At 40.6% G+C, this 19,279-nt stretch overlaps 1 protein-coding gene across 3 annotated transcripts in view; it reads right to left on the reverse strand.

The window, feature by feature from the left end:
• Positions 1–19,279, reverse strand: part of NCOA7 (nuclear receptor coactivator 7) — an 84,720-nt gene that overhangs the window by 25,016 nt on the left and 40,425 nt on the right. For all 3 annotated transcript variants that reach the window (XM_085217365.1, XM_085217364.1, XM_085217366.1), the window contains exons 4-5: positions 1,852–1,931; positions 884–991 (exon numbers count right to left, since the gene is read on the reverse strand). In XM_085217365.1, coding sequence (XP_085073491.1) covers positions 884–991; positions 1,852–1,931 — 188 coding nt within the window. The remainder of the gene's footprint in view (positions 1–883; positions 992–1,851; positions 1,932–19,279) is intronic.

A 19,279-nucleotide genomic window follows, 5' to 3' on the forward strand; every position in this document is an offset into this window, starting at 1 on the left:
AATTATTCGCTACAAATACAACATTCTACGAGAAGGACAACTCAATATTGATTGTCCATGATTGCAATACACTCAACTACTTCAAATTCTAGAATCTTTCCACATGAGTGGTGATGGAGTATGTGCAGTCTAGTTACACAATCTAGGTCAGTGTTTTATTTTGCAGAACAAGCAAGAAAATAATACATTTTCCCATGCAAAGAGGACCTTTTTTTTCCCTCCAAAACTATAATCCCATGTTCTCCTGCTACAATTACAATCACAAAACTAGCAGCTGAAAAATGGTGTAAGATGTTGAGAAACAAAATCATTTCGCTTAAACCCAGCTTCTGTCTTTTTGATATTGCTATTTCTTTGTGCCTCAGTTTTCCCATCTGCAGATCAGGATACTTCAGAGTTTTGCTCTTCAGAAATCATGTATTAGTCTTCACATTTGCATTTCTTTTAGTTGACTCTCTCACAAGCAGTCTATTTATTTCCCACTTTATGGGAGACTGACTCATCTCCAAAATAATGGCAAAGAGCCATTTCAATGATTGTATCTAACTCTCTAATTCTTTAATGCATCATATAATACAATTTACCTAGCCTTTCCATAAATTCTATTCTCTTACAACAGCTCCATTCCCTTCTTGAGCTTCAGAGTTCTCTTAAAGCTTTAGTGACAACAGATAAATAATGGACATCAGTTACAGCAATTATAAAAGTACTCCCCCCCCACCCCCTTCCCCATCAGCTCCACATAAAGTTGCCATTTGAAAGATCTAAATTACTGTCCATTATCCTTGCATCTAGGTACCTAAACATATGCAGAAAGCAATAAGAAGCCTCAGATGCATAGCAAATAATCAGATTTCAGATATATAAAACATAAAAGATTTACCTGGCCTGGAACAATTGTATGTGTGAAAAGCTTATTGAGTTCCACAAGCTTGTTTGGGGTGATGTTAAACTTTAATGCTATGCTGTTTATGGTGTCCTGATTTCCAGCCTGAAGAAAGAGTTGAAGCTTAAGATAAAAGTGGCACTCACATACAGTGTAACAGCTGGACTGTAACTATCTAAAACTGTTTGCAGGGAATAGATTTGATGACAGAACACACTCCCTTTTTAACAGATCGTATGATAAGCCAAAGTCAATACAAAAAAAAAAACACCTCTCTCACACTATGCAATAGATAAAAAATGGAAATGTTATAGATGCCCCACTCGTTTTGTCACAAAACTTTAAAGCAGCAGTACCCTAAGTAGAATTAAATGGCAAATGGAGAAAGGGGACACACACTGGAAAACTCATTACACCTTCAGCAGTCTTATTAAGTCAGACACTTGTTTTGTTCCCAGCTAGGACACAAGCTTTCTACAGTGACATTGGGTGTGGGTCGAGTGCAAGTGTTGTTCAGGGGCCCTGGATGGCACACAGAGACTTTCCACACAAAAGGTAGTTCTCCCAGCTGTGACAGCAGCAGACTGCTCTTTCAGTGCTCCAGCTTAGCGAAAGATTGCACAGTCATCTCAGGATCAAGCACATGCTTGATGCCCCTGAGCAACACTGGAAGTATTTTTCAAAGTAACAAAACCAATTATCCTATTACAGGGTCACACTGCAGAAATAAAAACAGGACTGGCAGCTGTGAGAAAAGGCAGAGCACCTGGGCTGAACAGCAGTTCTGGATGCAAGCCCGGCTCTCCTCACACAATGATAACTGGAACAAATCCTACTGAGATACATACAAACATATCATTTAGTATTCATTTCATGCTTTCTGCTTTATGTCACTGGCTCACTGTCAACCACAACAATTCCACTTTCAAAAAGCAGATATGAACAAACCACAGTGCAATACTTACAGTATATTCTATGGTACCATGGGGCTTCTGAGAAACCATCTTCTTCTCTTTCTTTTCATTGGTTTTGTTTTGATTGCCATCTAAAGAGGAGGAAAAAGATTATAATTTACTTTTAAGATGTTTGTGTATCAACATGTTTCAAAAGATATCTACAGGATGTGCAAACTGTAGCTGCAAATGGAAAAGGACACATCAAAAGTATCTATTAATTAACAGGCATTGCAAAGCAGGCAACTCTTCATCAAGTGCAGCACAATTAGTGATCACTCAGGAACTCTAAAAGAATTTTGTACATGATAGCGTATCAATGCCAAGCTGCTCCATGCTCTTCCATGGTTACTGTGCAATTCTGTTAACGGATATAAGCATTTTGTGTGACAAGCTGGCAGAGAGAGAAACCAGCTTATGAAGATATGCACTGATACTACACCAATACGATCACAACAGATATTGGTTAACCACCATTTCACTACTAGTACTTCATAATTAAATGCTATTTTCCAACTCTGAAGCTTGAAGTATTCCAGCAGTCCTGTAAAACAGGTGAGCATAAAGTAGTAAAATAAAGTGTTAAGTAGTATAAGCCTAAGGGTTATTCAGCAGACATTTTCTGCCAGCTAGCACACAGAAAACTGAGTGCACCTGCACAACCCCTTGCAGAACCAGAGAGGCATGCACAGTACTTGGCAGCGCAAGCAGGGCTGCTCCTTTTCACTCTTACCATAGCAGAGGGACAGCAAAACCAAAGATCAGAGAAGCCACTCACTGCCCACCCAGCCTAAAGCCAGTGAGCTCCATCCTCATGGGCTCACCCTGCACCAAGGACCCATGTCTGCCTACCTGGCGGGGGTGAGGCTGGTACACAGCCCCAGCTCCAGGAGCGAGGCCGAGAGGTGGAGAGATTGTGCATGGCTGCCCTGCGTGCCCCCAGCCTCTCAGTGTTGCAGGTTGGCCTGGGTGGGAGAAGGGAGAAGGCAGAGCCAGGCCCAGAAGACCAAGTGGCAGGGCTCTGGGGACACTGCCCCCCTGGGGGATGCTCTGCTGTGCAAATCAGCAGCACTGGGTAGAAGGCCAGGGGAGAAAGGATGAGGAACAGCAAGGCAGGGCTCCTGGCTTGCATTCAGGCTGCGTTGCAACCTTTGCTATTTCCAAGGAAGGAGAGGCAGACAGTAGTAAAAAGAAGGGAGAGGGCTAATATAACCAACTGTAATGTACACAGAAAGAAGGGAGGGGCCCACAAGTGGGTCACACCTGGCCCTTCTGCAACTGGTTTCTACCTTGAGACTGGTGCAGGGACTAACACAGTGCTTTCAAAACACTGAGGCCACACACTCAGGGACCTTCTTCAGCCTGCAGAGGCCCGCAAAGCAATATGTGCTCAGCTGAGCATACCTGCACGTAGTACTGCAGACACAACCAATGGTCTTCCCAGGACACTGACATGAGAAGTGCTGTGGTTAACAATATTAGAGATAACAACACAAATCTTCCCATCAAGGAGGCAGAAAACAAGGATCAAATACACAGTTTAAATATGCATGGATAGCACACGTAGCCTGAAGGGCAGAGGTAGGATAAGGAACATTAGGACGATGCTGATTTTTTGCCAAGAGAGATAAGATGGAAAAAGTAGACACATTTTCTAATACATTTTCAAAAACTCTTTCTTGTTTGAAACAACATGCATGAATACTCACTATACAGGCATCAACAAGACCTTAGAGGAAGAAAAAAAATAAAGTAGTCCGGAGAGATGGAGGGAAAGAGGCAGAATTTATACCTGCTGAACATGAAGTTAAGTTTGTGTGTGAATGGGAAGAATAGTAATGCAGTTCCCAGTAGAACCATTGCTATTTGGAACTAAAACTGTTTAGCTGATACCAAGACTTTCTCTTTGGAAGACTGGAGAGATGACTGACAGCTGATGACATCAGCAACCACTAAGTCACTGTGGCACAAGGACACCACAAAAAAAGTATGCCAATACAGATAACTTTCTACTCTACAGCTTCTTACCTGAGAAAGTACGGTTTCTCTCTCCCTCACCTCACTCCCCTTGCAACACCTTACTTTTCAGGTACATTCAACTGCATTAGCTACTCCAGCTTGGAAATTATGTAGTATACAGTCAAAAGTTATAACCTACAATACTGTTGCAAGGAGACATATGATGCACTCCAGTTCTTGGCTGACAGAACTGTGGGTCTGTTTGTTTAGTAGAGTCTGCAACAGAACTGTGAAGCACTACAGTAAAGTGATCTAGATACTTACACATAATTGAACATCCAAAACAGTTTAGTTTAGACAAACTAAAGACAGAAAGAGTTCAAAAGATGAGCTGAGCTTAGAATAAATATAATGCAGCCCTTCTTTCTCCAGTAAAGGTCAATGCATCCTAAAGAACCCCAACCATTAAGTGGCTTGCTTTTTCTTTCATGTCTACTAGCTATGTGCACAAATATATGTTGAATTTTACAGCTAAAACATTAACAGCATATACAAATATAAAATTGGAATATATTTATGAACTTCTTGAAAAAACCTTTCCTTTGCACACTGGGAATGGTTATTTCCTAGATATCTTTTTCAGAGTTTTATAAGCACCACTTAATTTAAGTAATTTTCCAAGATGACAAGAGAATATTTCACACGGTATCTTAATTTACTTTAGCTCTGATGGATTAATTTGTATATCTGACAGATTCTGGTTCTTAACATTAAATGTTTCTATAAAGTCTAAGAAGTGTTCGTGCTGTTAGCTGAAGTAAAGATTAAAGAATTGTCATGTCACCTCCTCCCATCTTCACAGTGTTGGAATTTCACAATTTTTCACTGTCTATCAAAACAATTACCATTTCCTAAAACTATTAGTTTATATTGTGGCTTTTCCTAGATGAAATAATGCAAAGCTGACTCCTGTGCTGCCACAAGTTCAATTCTACTCTTCCTTGAAGGACACAAGTCAGGAGACAGGTACTCTGCATGCTTTGAAAAGATATGAAATGGAGTAAGCAAATGACTTCAATATCACATACCCATCAAGAGACTGATGCTACGGAGAGCCAAGTTTTGTCTCAAAAATAATAGTAAAAGCTATTCCTTTCTGTCCTTCCTCTCTCATGAAAAAATATCTTACATACCTTACCTCCTGAAGGCAAGATGCCTACAGCTGCTAATCTCTCACCTACAGACTCTTAACTGCATAGCCTAAAAGAAGCTATTATAATATGCGTACCCCTGTTCTCCAAAACCACAATTTGACACTTTAAAAAAAAAAAAAAAAAAAAAACAAAAAACAATGGATTCTGGATACCATTCTTACATTGATCGTAACCACCTAACCAAACATCATCATATTATTTTCCAAGGTGAAAAGTCTTCAGTACTTGATGCTTTCGATTTTTCATGTAAAGTTTTGAAATTATAAAAAAAAAAATAAATCAGATTATCAGAAGAAATAATTCCAGTGAATCCATTAAGTCTGGCAAATACTGCCCTCTCTATTTACTGTGCACTTAGCGGGGCCAAGGTCACAAACTACACTCTGCATGAAGAATTATAAAGTAGAAAATAAAATCTGACAAAGAAAGTAGAAAAACAATATATTACTTTCCCAGTTCTCTTATTCTTTCCAGTTTCTTCTTCATGATACCAGCTTTTTTGACTGTTTGAAGGCAGTAGTCCCAAAGACACTCAGAGCACACACAGGTATGACAGAGGCTAGTCAGGCTTATCTTCAGTAATCACATTTCTTTCAGGCAGAGAAATGGAGAAGATGTATATCTTCACAGGCACTAAAATACAAGCCACTGGCTACTTTTTGAACTTGGGCATCTGCTTGGTGGTGAAGTGACTCAGAGTTCTGCCCTGCAAGTTTTCCTGCATTACACATATACTTAACATGGCATTGTACAAATATGATAGCTGACTAGGTGTTAATGCAAATGGAATCATATAGCATTTGAAGGAAAAGGGTGGAGTGGGTGGACTGTACCTCTCTATCTTTTCAGGAAACGTGTAAAATAGGAATCATGCAAAAATAGTAAAATTACTCAGCAATGAGAAAAAGAATGCTGAGTGAGAACATGCAAGAAAATACATGCCTATTAAAAACCGATGGGTTTGGAATGGAAATTTTTCTGCCCTTGATATATTTATACCTGACTCAGTTTCCTAGCAGTCTGTTCATATTTCATTTTGTAATCCTATAGGAGACCTTAAAAAAAAAAAGTTACCTAGCAATAATTTGGAAAGCAACTATTGAAGGAGTAAGAGGTCAGTCAGCTTATTATCCAGAACATGCATGATAGGAGAACTACATCTCTGCAACTATGTAAAAAGCTGTATAAAGATATGAGGGTAGGTCAAGAAGCATCAACAGAATCCTGAGCTGCTTTTATCTGCATATGATGTGTCAGTGCAAGGTACCATCTCCACTGCTGTTATGAACTAACCTGCAACTGGCTAGAATCAGCTTGAGGAGCTTTCATAGCAGTTATGACACCTGAACTGGCCTGATAGCTGATGTCCAGTAATGCTATCAGAAATACAGAAGTAAACAAAGAGTTGAAGGACTGACTGCTTCCCACACTGGGTAAATAAACTCAGTAGCCTAAGAGAATAGAGGCAATACAGTTGGACCAAAAGTCCATTTTACTTATTAATCTCTGTCTTAACAAAGACTTCAGCAGCATGCAACCAGAAATCTTTTCTCTGAGCAGTTTCCTAGGCTTCTAGAAATGATGGATTTCTCAAGGTAAAGGAGCAGCATCCACAAGTCTGCCCAGTCCCTCTGCACTTCAGAGACCCTCACACTGATCCTATGACAGTGAACCCCACAATATACCATCTTGCACTACATAAACCAGTCCTTCCCTTTTTCTACTTAAAATTTAAAATTGATTTTCACTGAGCATCCTGATTTATATTATCTAAAAGATGAACAAATAAACCATCCTAAGTCCCCTTCTGCATATCACGTCACAGATTTCTACACATTCTCCCTTTTTAATGCCATTTTTTTTTAGGTTGACGAATACTACCATACTTCACACTCCTTCCTATTTCTCTCATCACAAAGGCTGTCTCTTGATTTTTTCTTTTTCTAATATGCCCTTTTTGGATGGAAGAAGAAAAACTACATGCAGTTTTCAAGATGTAAAGGTGTCATTAATTTATGCAATAACATAACAAGGGTTTCCTTAAAACCGTAATATACTAGATATTTTTCCACATCTCTGAGTACTTCACTACCATTTTAGGACAATCCAGTCTTACATCTCTATGAAGAAATAAAATTATACTATTTACAGCTTGAGTACCAAGCACTACGGAGTGAAAACTTGCAGGCAGCTCACAAGAATCTAAAAGGCAATAAACTCATAAGAGGACAGATATCACTTGGAGTAACCTAATCAGAACACTGCTTAAGAGATTACGCAGCCAAAGCTTCCTCTTATCAGTGAATGAGGCTCAATACCAACTATCTTGACAGAGACATAATACAATAAGTATCACTTAAGTCATTATAGAGAGACGCAAAGAATTCAAGAATATGAAGGCCCTTGCTTGGACCGGTTGACGATGAAGAGGGGAGACAAATCAATTTATCTGAACAATTTTTTTTTTTTTTTATCTCTACTTTCTAAACCAACTTTTTAATAACATCGAGCAATGCTGTGTATATAGAGCAGCTGATGATTTCACTTTGTCTCTCCAAGCAATTTTCTTCTCATTATCCTTGAGCTATCCTGCTGAACAGCATTGATACTGAAATTACTACACGTAACAAAGCCCTGCTTTCAGCTATTGTCAAATGCAGGTGAATCTCAGCTTCATAAGAGCTGCCGTTCTTCAGTTCTGCTTCCACTTCTCTGACAACCTCATGCCAAGCCCTCACCTTTACTTCTCTCTATTTTTCACTCTACTGAATCATATTAACATTTGGCTCCTCTTTCTCTGCTGTTGAAATCTAGAACAATAAATCTGTTGTCATTCACCATGATCACATCTGTACTTTTCAGTTATTGAAACTTCTGCCACAGGAGAATGGTAATTCCTAGACCAATAAAAATCCAGTCATGTCTATTTTGAAATACTCATGCCCTGATAATTTTTCCCTGTTTTCATTAACAGTTGATTGTAGTTCAACACTAGCTATTTTTCAGGTATGTCTTAAATTAAGAGATCTCCAGAAAACAGAGGACCCCAAAACAAAGTCACAATCTGTTCCAATAACTGATGTAACAAAGGCAGTAACTCCTTCTACTATAAATGGAATTAATATTTTCAGCAACATTTAAGTAAGAATTCACTTCATAATTGAGATTCATGCAATATTCATATACTGCAGCTTCTACACGGAAAACTGAAAATATTTTCAAGGAGCTTAAATTTCTCTTAAAGTTGCCTGCTTCTTCCTTTACAAAGTGTGGGTTTAGGTGCTCCAGTTTAAACTGTAGGGGCACAAAGCAATATCACGTATAACAGATTTTAACAGTTGATTACAATCGGAACATGCTGTGCTAAAACGCAAAGCAAAAGGAGATGCGGCACAGGGAGGCATCACTGCTGTTCTTTTGCTGGCACTTTCACATTAGGCAGAACGGAGGGGGACACAGCAGGACACACAAACCCTGCAGGGACAGCATGGAGGTACAAGAGCATCACACAGATTGGCAAGTGCCCAGCAACTAAGTGGCTCCCATGGCTAAGATAGCAAGATGCACACCACAGCATTAAAAGTTTCCTTTATGAGAAACTGTTAGAAAAGCAAGAGGAGGAGGAAAGATCTAGTGAAAAAGGTCACTGAAGTCTAGGGGAAAAAAAAAAAAACAACTATTTCAGAGAGTTAGTTTATACGCTGCAATAGCCAAGAGGATTTAAGTTCTTTAAAGAGAGAGTGGTGAGGTGCTGTAACAGGCTGCCCAGAGAGGTTACCCCATCCCTGGAGGTGTTCAAGGCCAGGTTGGATGGGGCCCTGGGCAGCCTGGGCTAGTATTAAATGGGGAAGTTGGTGGCCCTGCATGTGGCAGGGGGGTTGGAGATTCTTGAGGTCCCTTCCAACCCTGGCCACACTGTGATTCTGTGATTATTTAGCACATTACTGTAAAGAAACAGCGAGATGCAGCCAGCAGTCCAGTGCTTCAGCTCTAAATCTCATCTGAAAAACAACAGGGCAATAGCTGAAATATGTTGAAGCTGAAAAGAAATGCTGAAGAGTGAAGACTGGATGAATCTTTATGTTGCATTATATTATAACATAAGAAAGGAAAAAGTTAAGACGATGCAGCTGCTATGAGCAGCAAGTGCGTGCAGAGGGTGCCCAGCAAAGGCAGGGATGGTGGAAAGCTCCTGGCACTGTAGGTGTTGTCTGAAGATATAGGAAGGATTCTGGTCAGATAACTTCATATCAGACAGAAAACAAAAGCAACTTCTGTGGGCAGGAATCACTACTTAATAAATAGGTCATAGAGATGTTTACCAAAGTGCAGAAAGCCCACAGAGAAAGCAAGCTTATGCCTTGTTGATGGAGATGGTACAAGCACTCCCTGGCTAACAGTGGATCCTGGTGGGTGGGGCAGCTTCTGCATCCAGCTCCTGTGCAACTCATCCTTAAGAAGTGGAGAGGAGTGACTCCCAGGAATGCTCTCACCAAGTGTTTTCAGGCACAAAGCAGCCCATTCGCAATGTGAGTATCAGGTGTCATGGAGAAGGAGGAAGCAGAGAACATAAGGAAAGGGTGGTGGGGTTCTTGTTGTAGCCATAATGGTCAAAAATAAGCAACGCAAAGCTGTTGTAAGAAGTCGTAGAATCATAGAATTGCTCAGGTTGGAAAAGTCCTTAAAGGTCATCGAGTCCAACCACAACATAACCATACTACCCTAACTAACAACCCTCCATTAAATCATGTGCCTGGGCACCACATCCAAATGGTTTTGAAACACATCCAGGAATGGTGACTCAACCACCTCTCTGGGGAGCCTATTCCAGTGCTTAACAACCCTTTCTGTAAAGAAGTTTAAAAGAAGAAAAGGTTTCTGACAGATTAATATATACAGGGAAAAAAAAAAAAAAAGAGGAGTCTTTGGGATCACAACTCCGCTTTTCAAATCTTGCAAACAGCAGGTTTCGTTGCTAAGTACAAGTTAAGAATAAGTTATGATATCAGCTGGATAGGAGAAAAATGTTTTCCCAGCTTCCCAGCCGCAATGATCCTATCTGTCTATCTTTGTCCATAAGTAAGTTGATACACAGACTTTTCTTTGTGCAAGTGGAAACACCACCTTAAATCTTCTGTGTCCTAAGTATCTGAGACAGACCGGGTACACTAGCAAACTTCATTTATCTGTGGTTCAAAACAAAGATTGCATCCTTCCTCAGGCTTGAGACAGCTGTGGCTGCTTTTAAACAACTGTTTAGTTTTCATAATAGTTTTGAATGACCGTAGGCAATGTGAAGAAACAATTATCCTGAGCATCTCTGACAATAAGACAGGTAAGAGAAAAAAAAAAAAAAATCACTTCTGCCAATTACAGCTCATACCACTTCTAAATCAAATTCCCATGCCACAAGCAAAAAGCTTCCATTAACAAAGTTCTCATAGACACAAAAGAGTACTTCCTTATACAAGGCTGAAATACATATCAAGGCTGAGCAAAAACCTAGGAGATAGAGGTGGATTATTAAACCATTTTCAGTTTTACTCTTGGAGATATAACCGAAATACAAATGCTGAAATACAAATCACTGCTTCATTTTGTGTAGGATTTCCATAAGAAGAAAGCAAACAAAAAAAGGACTGTTCAGTTGTCTAAAATTCAACACAAACTGTACACCTGCGATTCTCTGTGATTTGTGCAAGACTGAAGGCTGGTAGTGGGACAAAAATCCCCTGCAGAGGTGGTCCTACTTCACAGTGTAAATCAGGTTAATATTTTTAAATATTTTTAGGAGCTGAACAAATATAAATGTGGGAATGATATACTGCAACTATACATACAAAGTGTGGAATTAAAATAGTACAGGAATCAATAACCAAAACTGGGTGATTTTCCCTATGCAACAAGAGAATACTTGAGACAAAAGGGGGAAAAATACAAACAGCTCTTAAATAATATGGTATTTAGAGCATGTAAACTGTAAAAATTACTATACAAAAACTTGAACTCAAAAGCAAAGTCAATACTGCTTACATAGAGAAGCAAAGAGCTTCTTTAACGTATAAACTCCCCCATAAGCAAACACCTGAAAGGAAAGGGAAAGAATCAGACATCAAGAACCATTTGGATTGGGTCTTGGGGGTGAAAGAGCTCTCTTGGGGGTGAAAGAGCTCTCTTGGGGGTGAAAGAGCTCTCTTGGGGGTGAAAGCAGGTCAGGTGAGTTGATTCTGTCCCTCTACTCTACTCTTGTAAGACCCCACCTGGAATACTATGCCCAGTTCTGTGTTCCCCAACACAAGAAGCACATGGAGCTGGTTTTAAACTGAATAAGGTTCAGTTTAGACTGGATATTAGGAAGAAACTCTTTACTGTGAGAGTGGTGAGACATTAAAACAGGTTGCCCAGTGAGGTTGTGAATGCCCCTCCCTGAGAGCATTCAAGACCAGACTGGATGGGACTTTGAACAATCTGGTCTAGTGAGAGGTGTCCCTGCCTATAGTAGAGGGTTGGAACTAGATGATCTTACAGGTACCTTCCAACCCAAACCATGATTCTATGAAAAACCACACAGCTACTCAACTGATCTTAGCAGTGATACAGTAGCCCAGATGAGCAGTTCAATACCTTACCTAACGTGAAACAGAAAAAAAGTTTTAGCATAGAGACAGGTGTGACTTCTGCTCTGGACTCCAATCTCACATTATTTAGCAGTGACACTCAGCTCTTTGACACGACAAACACAGGGGTATGGTTTCATAAGCCAAATGAATGGCTACTAAGGGACAGAAGCAGTTCTCTCCCCTCACTGCTTTTTTTTTTTTTTTTTTTAAACCTTGGACTCTCGCTATCAGAGAAAAGAAAAGACAATTCAGCTACTTAAAACAAACAAGCAAAGCTTTTATTATTGCTGCTGGACAAGTGAATTGACTTCTTTACCTTGCAATCAGATAAATCATTGTGATGGTTCAGAGAGAGAAGAAAATGTAGTTCAGAGCAGGGTTGGGAAGCAGAGGACCTCCCTTTTCAGTGGCAGTGAGGTATTAATTCACACTTCAAGACATCAAATTGTTCACTTCACTCAGTTGTACTCACAAAACCATTGTCTAAGAAAACTATAGTAACCAAGCATGTTGATGTTATCTAAATCTATCCTGGGACACTTTAAGGAAGAAGATTTTAAAAAGAAAACCATTTTAGACACAGAAAGCTAGTTTATTACTTCTAAAGACCGAGGAAAGAAAGAATCAGATGGCATAAAATCAGTTTTAGCAGCAAATAGGATGGTTGACAAGAGAGCAGTAAGGAGTAACAGATGTTATGAAGAAAAGCAGCCCTCACTGGTTTTAAAATAGAGCTTGACCAATTTAGTCTCTACAAAGAATTAAATGAAAATTACTGTGTCAAAAAACTATACGATATTTCTTATAGCAAAGAATGAGGAGCTTCACTAATACCATGCTAATGTAAGCATAAGGCTTACATTACATTGCATGTCCTAAAGGCATAACTTGTCTAATCTTGCTCTTATCAGCTTTTCTTACATTTTATAGAGTGCTCTAAACCACAAGCCCATTCATTTGCAAAGCTTTAATCTGAGGAATGTTATATCAAATTGCAACACTGTACAAGTTGGAGACACCCATCGTCTAAAAGTTTTAAATTCCTCACTTTAGGGGGTGCTTAAGTTTTTGGATTGTGATTTTAAAAGTAAATAGTTTCCTAGTGTTAGTTTCTGCTCATCCTACACTACATCCTGTTAATTCTTACTCCATCCCAACCTGTCTAATCTTTAAATGGCAAGGTTTAAACATTTAAACAAGCCTGGAGTCACCACTGAGGATGTGAGAGGGAAGAAAGTGAAACAGAGTGGGGGAGAACAAAGGGATGTGAATAGGAAGGACATGAATCTCTTGCAAAAATGACACTGCCTCTAAAACATCCTGCTCTCCTCTTGTAGTGATGCAGAAAAAAGGTCCTCTTGGAGGCATTGATAAAGCTGGGTAAAGCTGCAGGAAAAACTGAATTTTGTGGTTTTCCCCATTTACCAGACAGCAGGGTATTAGCCATCTTACAGCAGTGCAACAGTGACCACAGACTTAAAAGAGAAGTCTGCACGTTGAAAACAAGCAAGATGAATCAAATGAGAGAGAATAAATAAATAAATAAAGCAAGCTACTTTTCCTCTGAAAAATATGCATCCCCTACATGCATGTTCTAACTTTTTCCCTGATTTCAAAGAAAAAAACTCTCTACATTTTCAGTTTAATAAAGACAGCAACAAAGATACCAGTAAGTGATTCCATGGTTAGCAGGCACCATTGGATACCTTTTATTCTCCATTTTTCATGGGATGTGAAAGAGCTTTTTTGGCTAAATTTTTTACGTGAGGATGTACAATTCATGCAGGTCTCTGTGACTTCAACTCACAAACTAGACCAAATTGCATTGTGTAGATGAATTATGTTGATCTCTGAGTACACTACAGAAATATACAGTATTACTGAGAACTGCAAGAAAAAGCCACTCATATCCTGAGATCAAATAAATAAGGTGTATCAGATTTTCTGTTACTTGGTGTATATATAGAAGTCAGACACCAATTTTTATGTACTTTCTAAATTGTTTTCATTTACTGAGGAAAATCCAAGTATGGGAAGAAAAAAATTCCTACTGCCATGTCAGGGCTCTGCTAGATGAACTCATTCAGGTTAAGTTAAAAAACAAATTATATGAATGAGAAAAGGCAAGAATTTTCAATAGGAATCACTCAGCAAACATATCTCCCTCCAAACAAACAAACAAACCACCAAAACCTAAAACCAAAAAAAAACCACATAAAATTTAAATCGCAAGTCACTACTTTTTTAAAAAAATTATTATTTCCAATACACTTGTCAGACAAAACAATGCTTAAAAATAAACCGTTTCACACAAAGGGACTTAACTTTCTTTGCTGTATTTACCCTGGCAATGATAAAAACTCAATGCACAGCTCCTCCCTGAAGAAACCTAAGATTAGTCACTCTGGAACAGTAATGGACTTGGGTACAGCTTCACAAGCAGCTTGAACTGGTCTAAGATGAAGCTGCCAAAAAAGTGATTGCCCAGCCCTCTCCTTTCTCATATTACTGATACTAGCCCTCAGCTTATAGAACCTGCTGGATGCCAGCCCCAGCCAAAGCATTTCTGTTTGCAGCTCACTGACTGGTGGCTGGTGTCAGCAGGGTGCAGGGACTAGGACCACTCAGCTCAGGAGCAGGAAGGGCAGCACAACCTCACACAGCCTTAGGCGGACTCTGGAAGGGATACAGCAATAATCAGAGCTAATTCCTGTTTTCTAATACAATGGGAGTTGTAAAAAGGTTCAGCAATTATTTAAAGAAATTGGGGGATGCATAAAAAGAAGGTTCAGTGTACTTTTACTGTCTGATGCTGGCCATCACCACTCATGCACAGCTTCAGGATCCATACAAACCAAGTTGCATTCTTGATAAAGGATAATAAGAAAGGCTTCTTCAAGTATGCTAACAGCAAAAGAAAAACTAGAGAGAATTGGTGAGCCCCTTACTAAGTGAGGGAGGGGTTCTGGTAACAGGGGATGCTGAGAAGGCAGAGATACTGAATGCCTTCTTTACTTCCGTCTTCAGTGAAAAGGCTCTCCCTCAGATTTCCCACACACTGGAGGTTAGTGAGAGTGTCTGGGGAATGGGAGACTTCCCGTTAGTCAGGAAAGAGGACGTGCGTGAGCGCCTAGGCAGTACTAAGGTCCACAAGTCCATGGGACCTGATGGGGTGCATCCACGTGTGCTGAGGGAGCTGGCGGAGGTCATTGCCGAACCGCTCTCCATCATTTTTGAGAGGTCTTGGATAACAGGGGAGGTCCCTGAAGACTGGAGGATAGCCAATGTCACTCCAGTCTTCAGAAAGGGCAAGAAGGAAGATCCGGGTAATTATAGGCCTGTCAGCCTCACCTCTGTCCCTGGAAAGGTGATGGAACAGCTTGTGCTGGATACCATCTCCAGATAACGGGGAGAAAAGGAGGTTATCAGGAGTAGTCAGCATGGGTTCATGCTTTCTGAAGACCGGAGTGACATTGGCTATCCTCCAGTCTTCAGGGATCTCCCTTGTTATCCAAGACCTCTCAAAAAGGGTGGAGAGCGGTTTGGCAATGACCTCCGCCAGCTCCCTCAGCACACATGGATGGAGTTCTACATCTCAGAGTATTTAGGTAAACTTCCTATAGTGTGTTTCAAGCAAAATACGATTACAGAATCACAGAATGGCCAGGGTTGGAAGGAACCTCAAGGCTCATGAATCTCTAACCCCTCTGCCACATTCAGGGCCACCAACCTCCACATTTAATACTGGACCAGGCTGCCCAGGGCCCCATCCAATTTGGCCTTGAACACCTCCAGGGACGGGGCATCCACAACCTCTCTGGGCAGCCTGTTCCAGCACCTCACCATTCTCTGTAAAGAACTTCCCCCTGACATCCAACCTAAATCTTCCCTCCCTCAACTTCAAACCATTTTCCCCTTGTTCTTGCAGTTATCTGCTCTTTCAGAGTTGATTCCCCTCCTGTTTGTTTATAGGCTCTCTTTAGGTACTGGAAGGCTGCAATGAGGTCACCTTGCAGCCTTCTTTTCTCCAGGCTGAACAAGCCCCTCTCCCTCAGCCTGTCTTCGTAGGGGAGGTGGGACAGTCCCATGATCATCTTTGTGGCTCTCCTCTGGACCCTCTCCAACAGCTCTCTGTCTTTCTTGTACTGGGGGCTCCAGACTTGGACACAGTACTCCAGATGGGGCCTCACGAGGGCAGAGTAGAGAGGGACAATCACCTCCCTGTCCCTGCTGGCCACCCCTCTTCTGATGGAGAAGATTAAGTTGCTTAAGAGGAGAAACTAAACATCTACCTTGAAGACACCAGGCTTAAGTTGGGCAGTCGCCAAGAATGAGCCCCTCACACCTTTCCAAAGACTACAAGATGAGCACCACGATTACAAGTGCATTCAAACACACTCCCAGACTGGCCATGTAGAGACAAGGGGGAGCAGCCCTGCTGACACCACATGGCCTGAAGGAGCTCATGCACCAGGTTCTGTATACCAACACCCTCCATCAGTCAGAAATATAAATAAAGGCTTTGGACACCTCCTAGAGTTTCTGCTGTTCCAGGAAGAACTGAAGGAAGAACTTGGGAGCCCAGTTTTTTCCCCAGGACAAGACATACTGCCCACACAGCCCGACTTGCCACATGTCCCTGCAGGCACATTCGGAGCAGCTCCTATGGCTTATGTCTTCACAAGCAATAGAGCCGCAGGCAGCTGGGGCAGGCCCAGCAAGTTTGGGCAGCCAACACCTGCTATCCAGTGTGTCCTAGAGGTAAAGGCCTCACTACCATTCAGAAGCATACCCCTTCATTATCTCTGCCAGAAACATGACAATTGTGTTCATTCGTTCTCTCAACACACATAAAGTGTCAAGCTCAAACTCAAAATATACTTCAGATTAAGCCCATTTAACAAATAGCCTAATGATTAGAAACCACTGTGCAAAGTGGGTTCAGTAAGTGTTCCATCTTTTTAATAATTTAAACTGTAAAATGATTCTCACTGCATCGCATATAGCTTTCAACTCTGAAAGTGACATTAAGTACAGCTGGTACCAGAGGAGCTGCTTCTGTTGATCTGGTGCCAGTCAAAGTAAATCTCACCACATCTATAAGTGATGAAAATGCTATATCCTCTCTGTTTTATTGACTAACATCTGCTCTTGGCCAGCCACTCAGAAGGTTCAGAAGTTTTGTTACTGCACGTGGACCATGCTGCTCCCATATCACCCCTGCTCAAGTTATGCCAGGGAGGATGGACCATAAAATAATTTATTGTATGCCTCTGGACTATGGGGACATACTTTGGCACCTCCTTCTCAACATATACTATGCTGTCTCATTACATGGGCATGTACCATTTTTCCCTCTTGGGACTCTTGTCACGGCATTTAGGATTCCTACTTGCTTTGGCCAGAAATCAGAGATGCAATAGGATCAAGCTCTGTTAGAGTCATCTCCCACACACTGCAGAAACTGAGCGGTACTCACTGAATGAGACAGCATGGCACATGAAAATAAAAGATGGATTTATGACTAGAGGGCACAATGATAAGCTAGTGAACTAGATTTTAGTTTGCTGATAAAAATGTGTGATGTGGGGCAAGCAGTCTAAACCAAGTTCTTCTTTATGATGCTTTCTTGAATAGTGACCAACTCCTCACATATGCCAACTGCTTACAATTTCAAGCAAAAATCAGTGGAATCTGGGAATACACAGCACAACTGCTAGAAAGGCAAGTTATATTCTTATGGAGTAAATATATGAACAAAATTCAGAAGGGTGAACTCAGTCCTAACTTACATCACTGTCACGCTGTCTGTTTTGACAAGGTCACTCTCCTCCTCCCCTCCCACCCCCAACAGCCTTCAGTGGCAAAGCACAAACACTCATCTTCATGTGCTTTTATAATTCCCAACACAAACCCTGGCTTTCTAGTCGCACAGCAGTCCATCTGAGTGCTCTCTGTTCCTGAGATGTAAGTTCTGCTCTAGAGCGGAGGAATCAGTGCTTCCAAGCTGTTACTGTTGCAGCACAGAGTTCCTGAAATTCACCCTCATGCTTTGAAAGTGTTTTAGAACCTCTGACACTTAGGGAAAACAAAACAAAAAGCAAAGCAAATAAAAAACAATAGTTCATATCTTGAAGCTCAGGAAGTCAATATCTTTCAAAAGAACTGGCTTCCCCCCAAAAATATGGATAACTAAGCAGCTGCAGAAGCACATCACTGACGCTATCTCAAGAAGTGTAGAGCATCCTGGGAAGAAGGATCAGCCAGAGTGCCTAAGCTAATACTACACTGTGCCAGACAAATACATTCCTTAGAAGATTACTGCAGCATTGATAGCAAAAGAGTAAAACAATGTTAGGAAGCTGATTGTCAAGAGATGAAGCAGAAATAAGGAGAAAGCGATACTTCCATTGGTCCTCAGAAAGAGGAGTAGTATTGGTGCCTCTGTTGTTTTAAGGCATGACAACAAGGGCATATCTACAAAGCAACATCTTATAGTGTGACATTTGGAGACTGAATGGTACAAATATGTTGTAAAATTATACAGTCATTGGAGAACAACGCAAGTACAAATAAAGAAACAAAGTATAAGCTTACACAGGAGAAATCATCTCTTACTGGCAACTGCTCAGTCATTTAGCAATGTCTCAAGAGAAGTGATCAATACCACAATGCCAGGAGATGGGGAGAGATGCTGGAGGACTCACTTCTGCGGGATGATCTTCTTCCTCCTTGGCTCTGCGATGCCACCCACTGGCTACAGACACCACCACACGACAACACTTCACCAGCCACACATCTCTTTGCTTTAAACACTCTCTTTCTACAGAGTGGGGCAGAGTGTGCCATCACCTCCTGTTCTCTGCAGCCTTCAAAGAAACTGCACTACAGCTATTCTTCTGGGGAAAAGGGATTTATCTAATCAGCAGAATCACATTTGAGTGAGGTTGCCATCATTAACGTTCGCAAATTCATGAAAGCAAACATATTCACAGGCTTCTAAGGAGGCAGCATGGTATATGAGAAACAAATTACTGTGAGATATAATATCCCTTTCCTGTTTCACAATCAAAAATAAAGAAAGAAGCACCTGTAGTCATGCAAAATATGGAAGGGAGATTTATTTAGAGAACAGAGGTCTTCAGTCACTTACGCTAAGAAACACAACCCTTCTGGGCTCAAGGAAACTTCAATTAAGGAAGGACCTCCATTAAGCCACAAAAAAAAAACTCACATATGCCTCATCATATCAACCTGCAGATGAGAATCTATAAGAATGTTGCTACACCTAATACATTTTGGTAAAGTACAGAAAGGATTAAAAAAAAAAAACAATAAGTCTTATATCAGATTTTCTTAAAAAGTTCTAGACATTAAGCCAAAGCAAGAAATTGCAAAATAACAACTACTAAACAAAAACAACAACAAAAAAAGCAAATCCAGAAAAATGGTTAACTGTAGGTATGAGACAGACATTCCTTTGGTCTGAAACACCATGGAAGTGACAACTCAAAAGAAATCATGTGAAAGAACAAAAAATGAGGTATCTATACCCATAACATTAAATAACAAAAACATATGCATATGACATGAGGGTCTCTCTTAGCCAGTTTCATACGAAAGTGTATCAACATTTCTAAACTGGTC

The sequence above is a fragment of the Meleagris gallopavo genome, chromosome 2, assembly GCF_905368555.1.
Source record: "Meleagris gallopavo chromosome 2, MGAL_WU_HG_1.1, whole genome shotgun sequence".
NCBI classification, from domain to species: domain Eukaryota; kingdom Metazoa; phylum Chordata; class Aves; order Galliformes; family Phasianidae; genus Meleagris; species Meleagris gallopavo.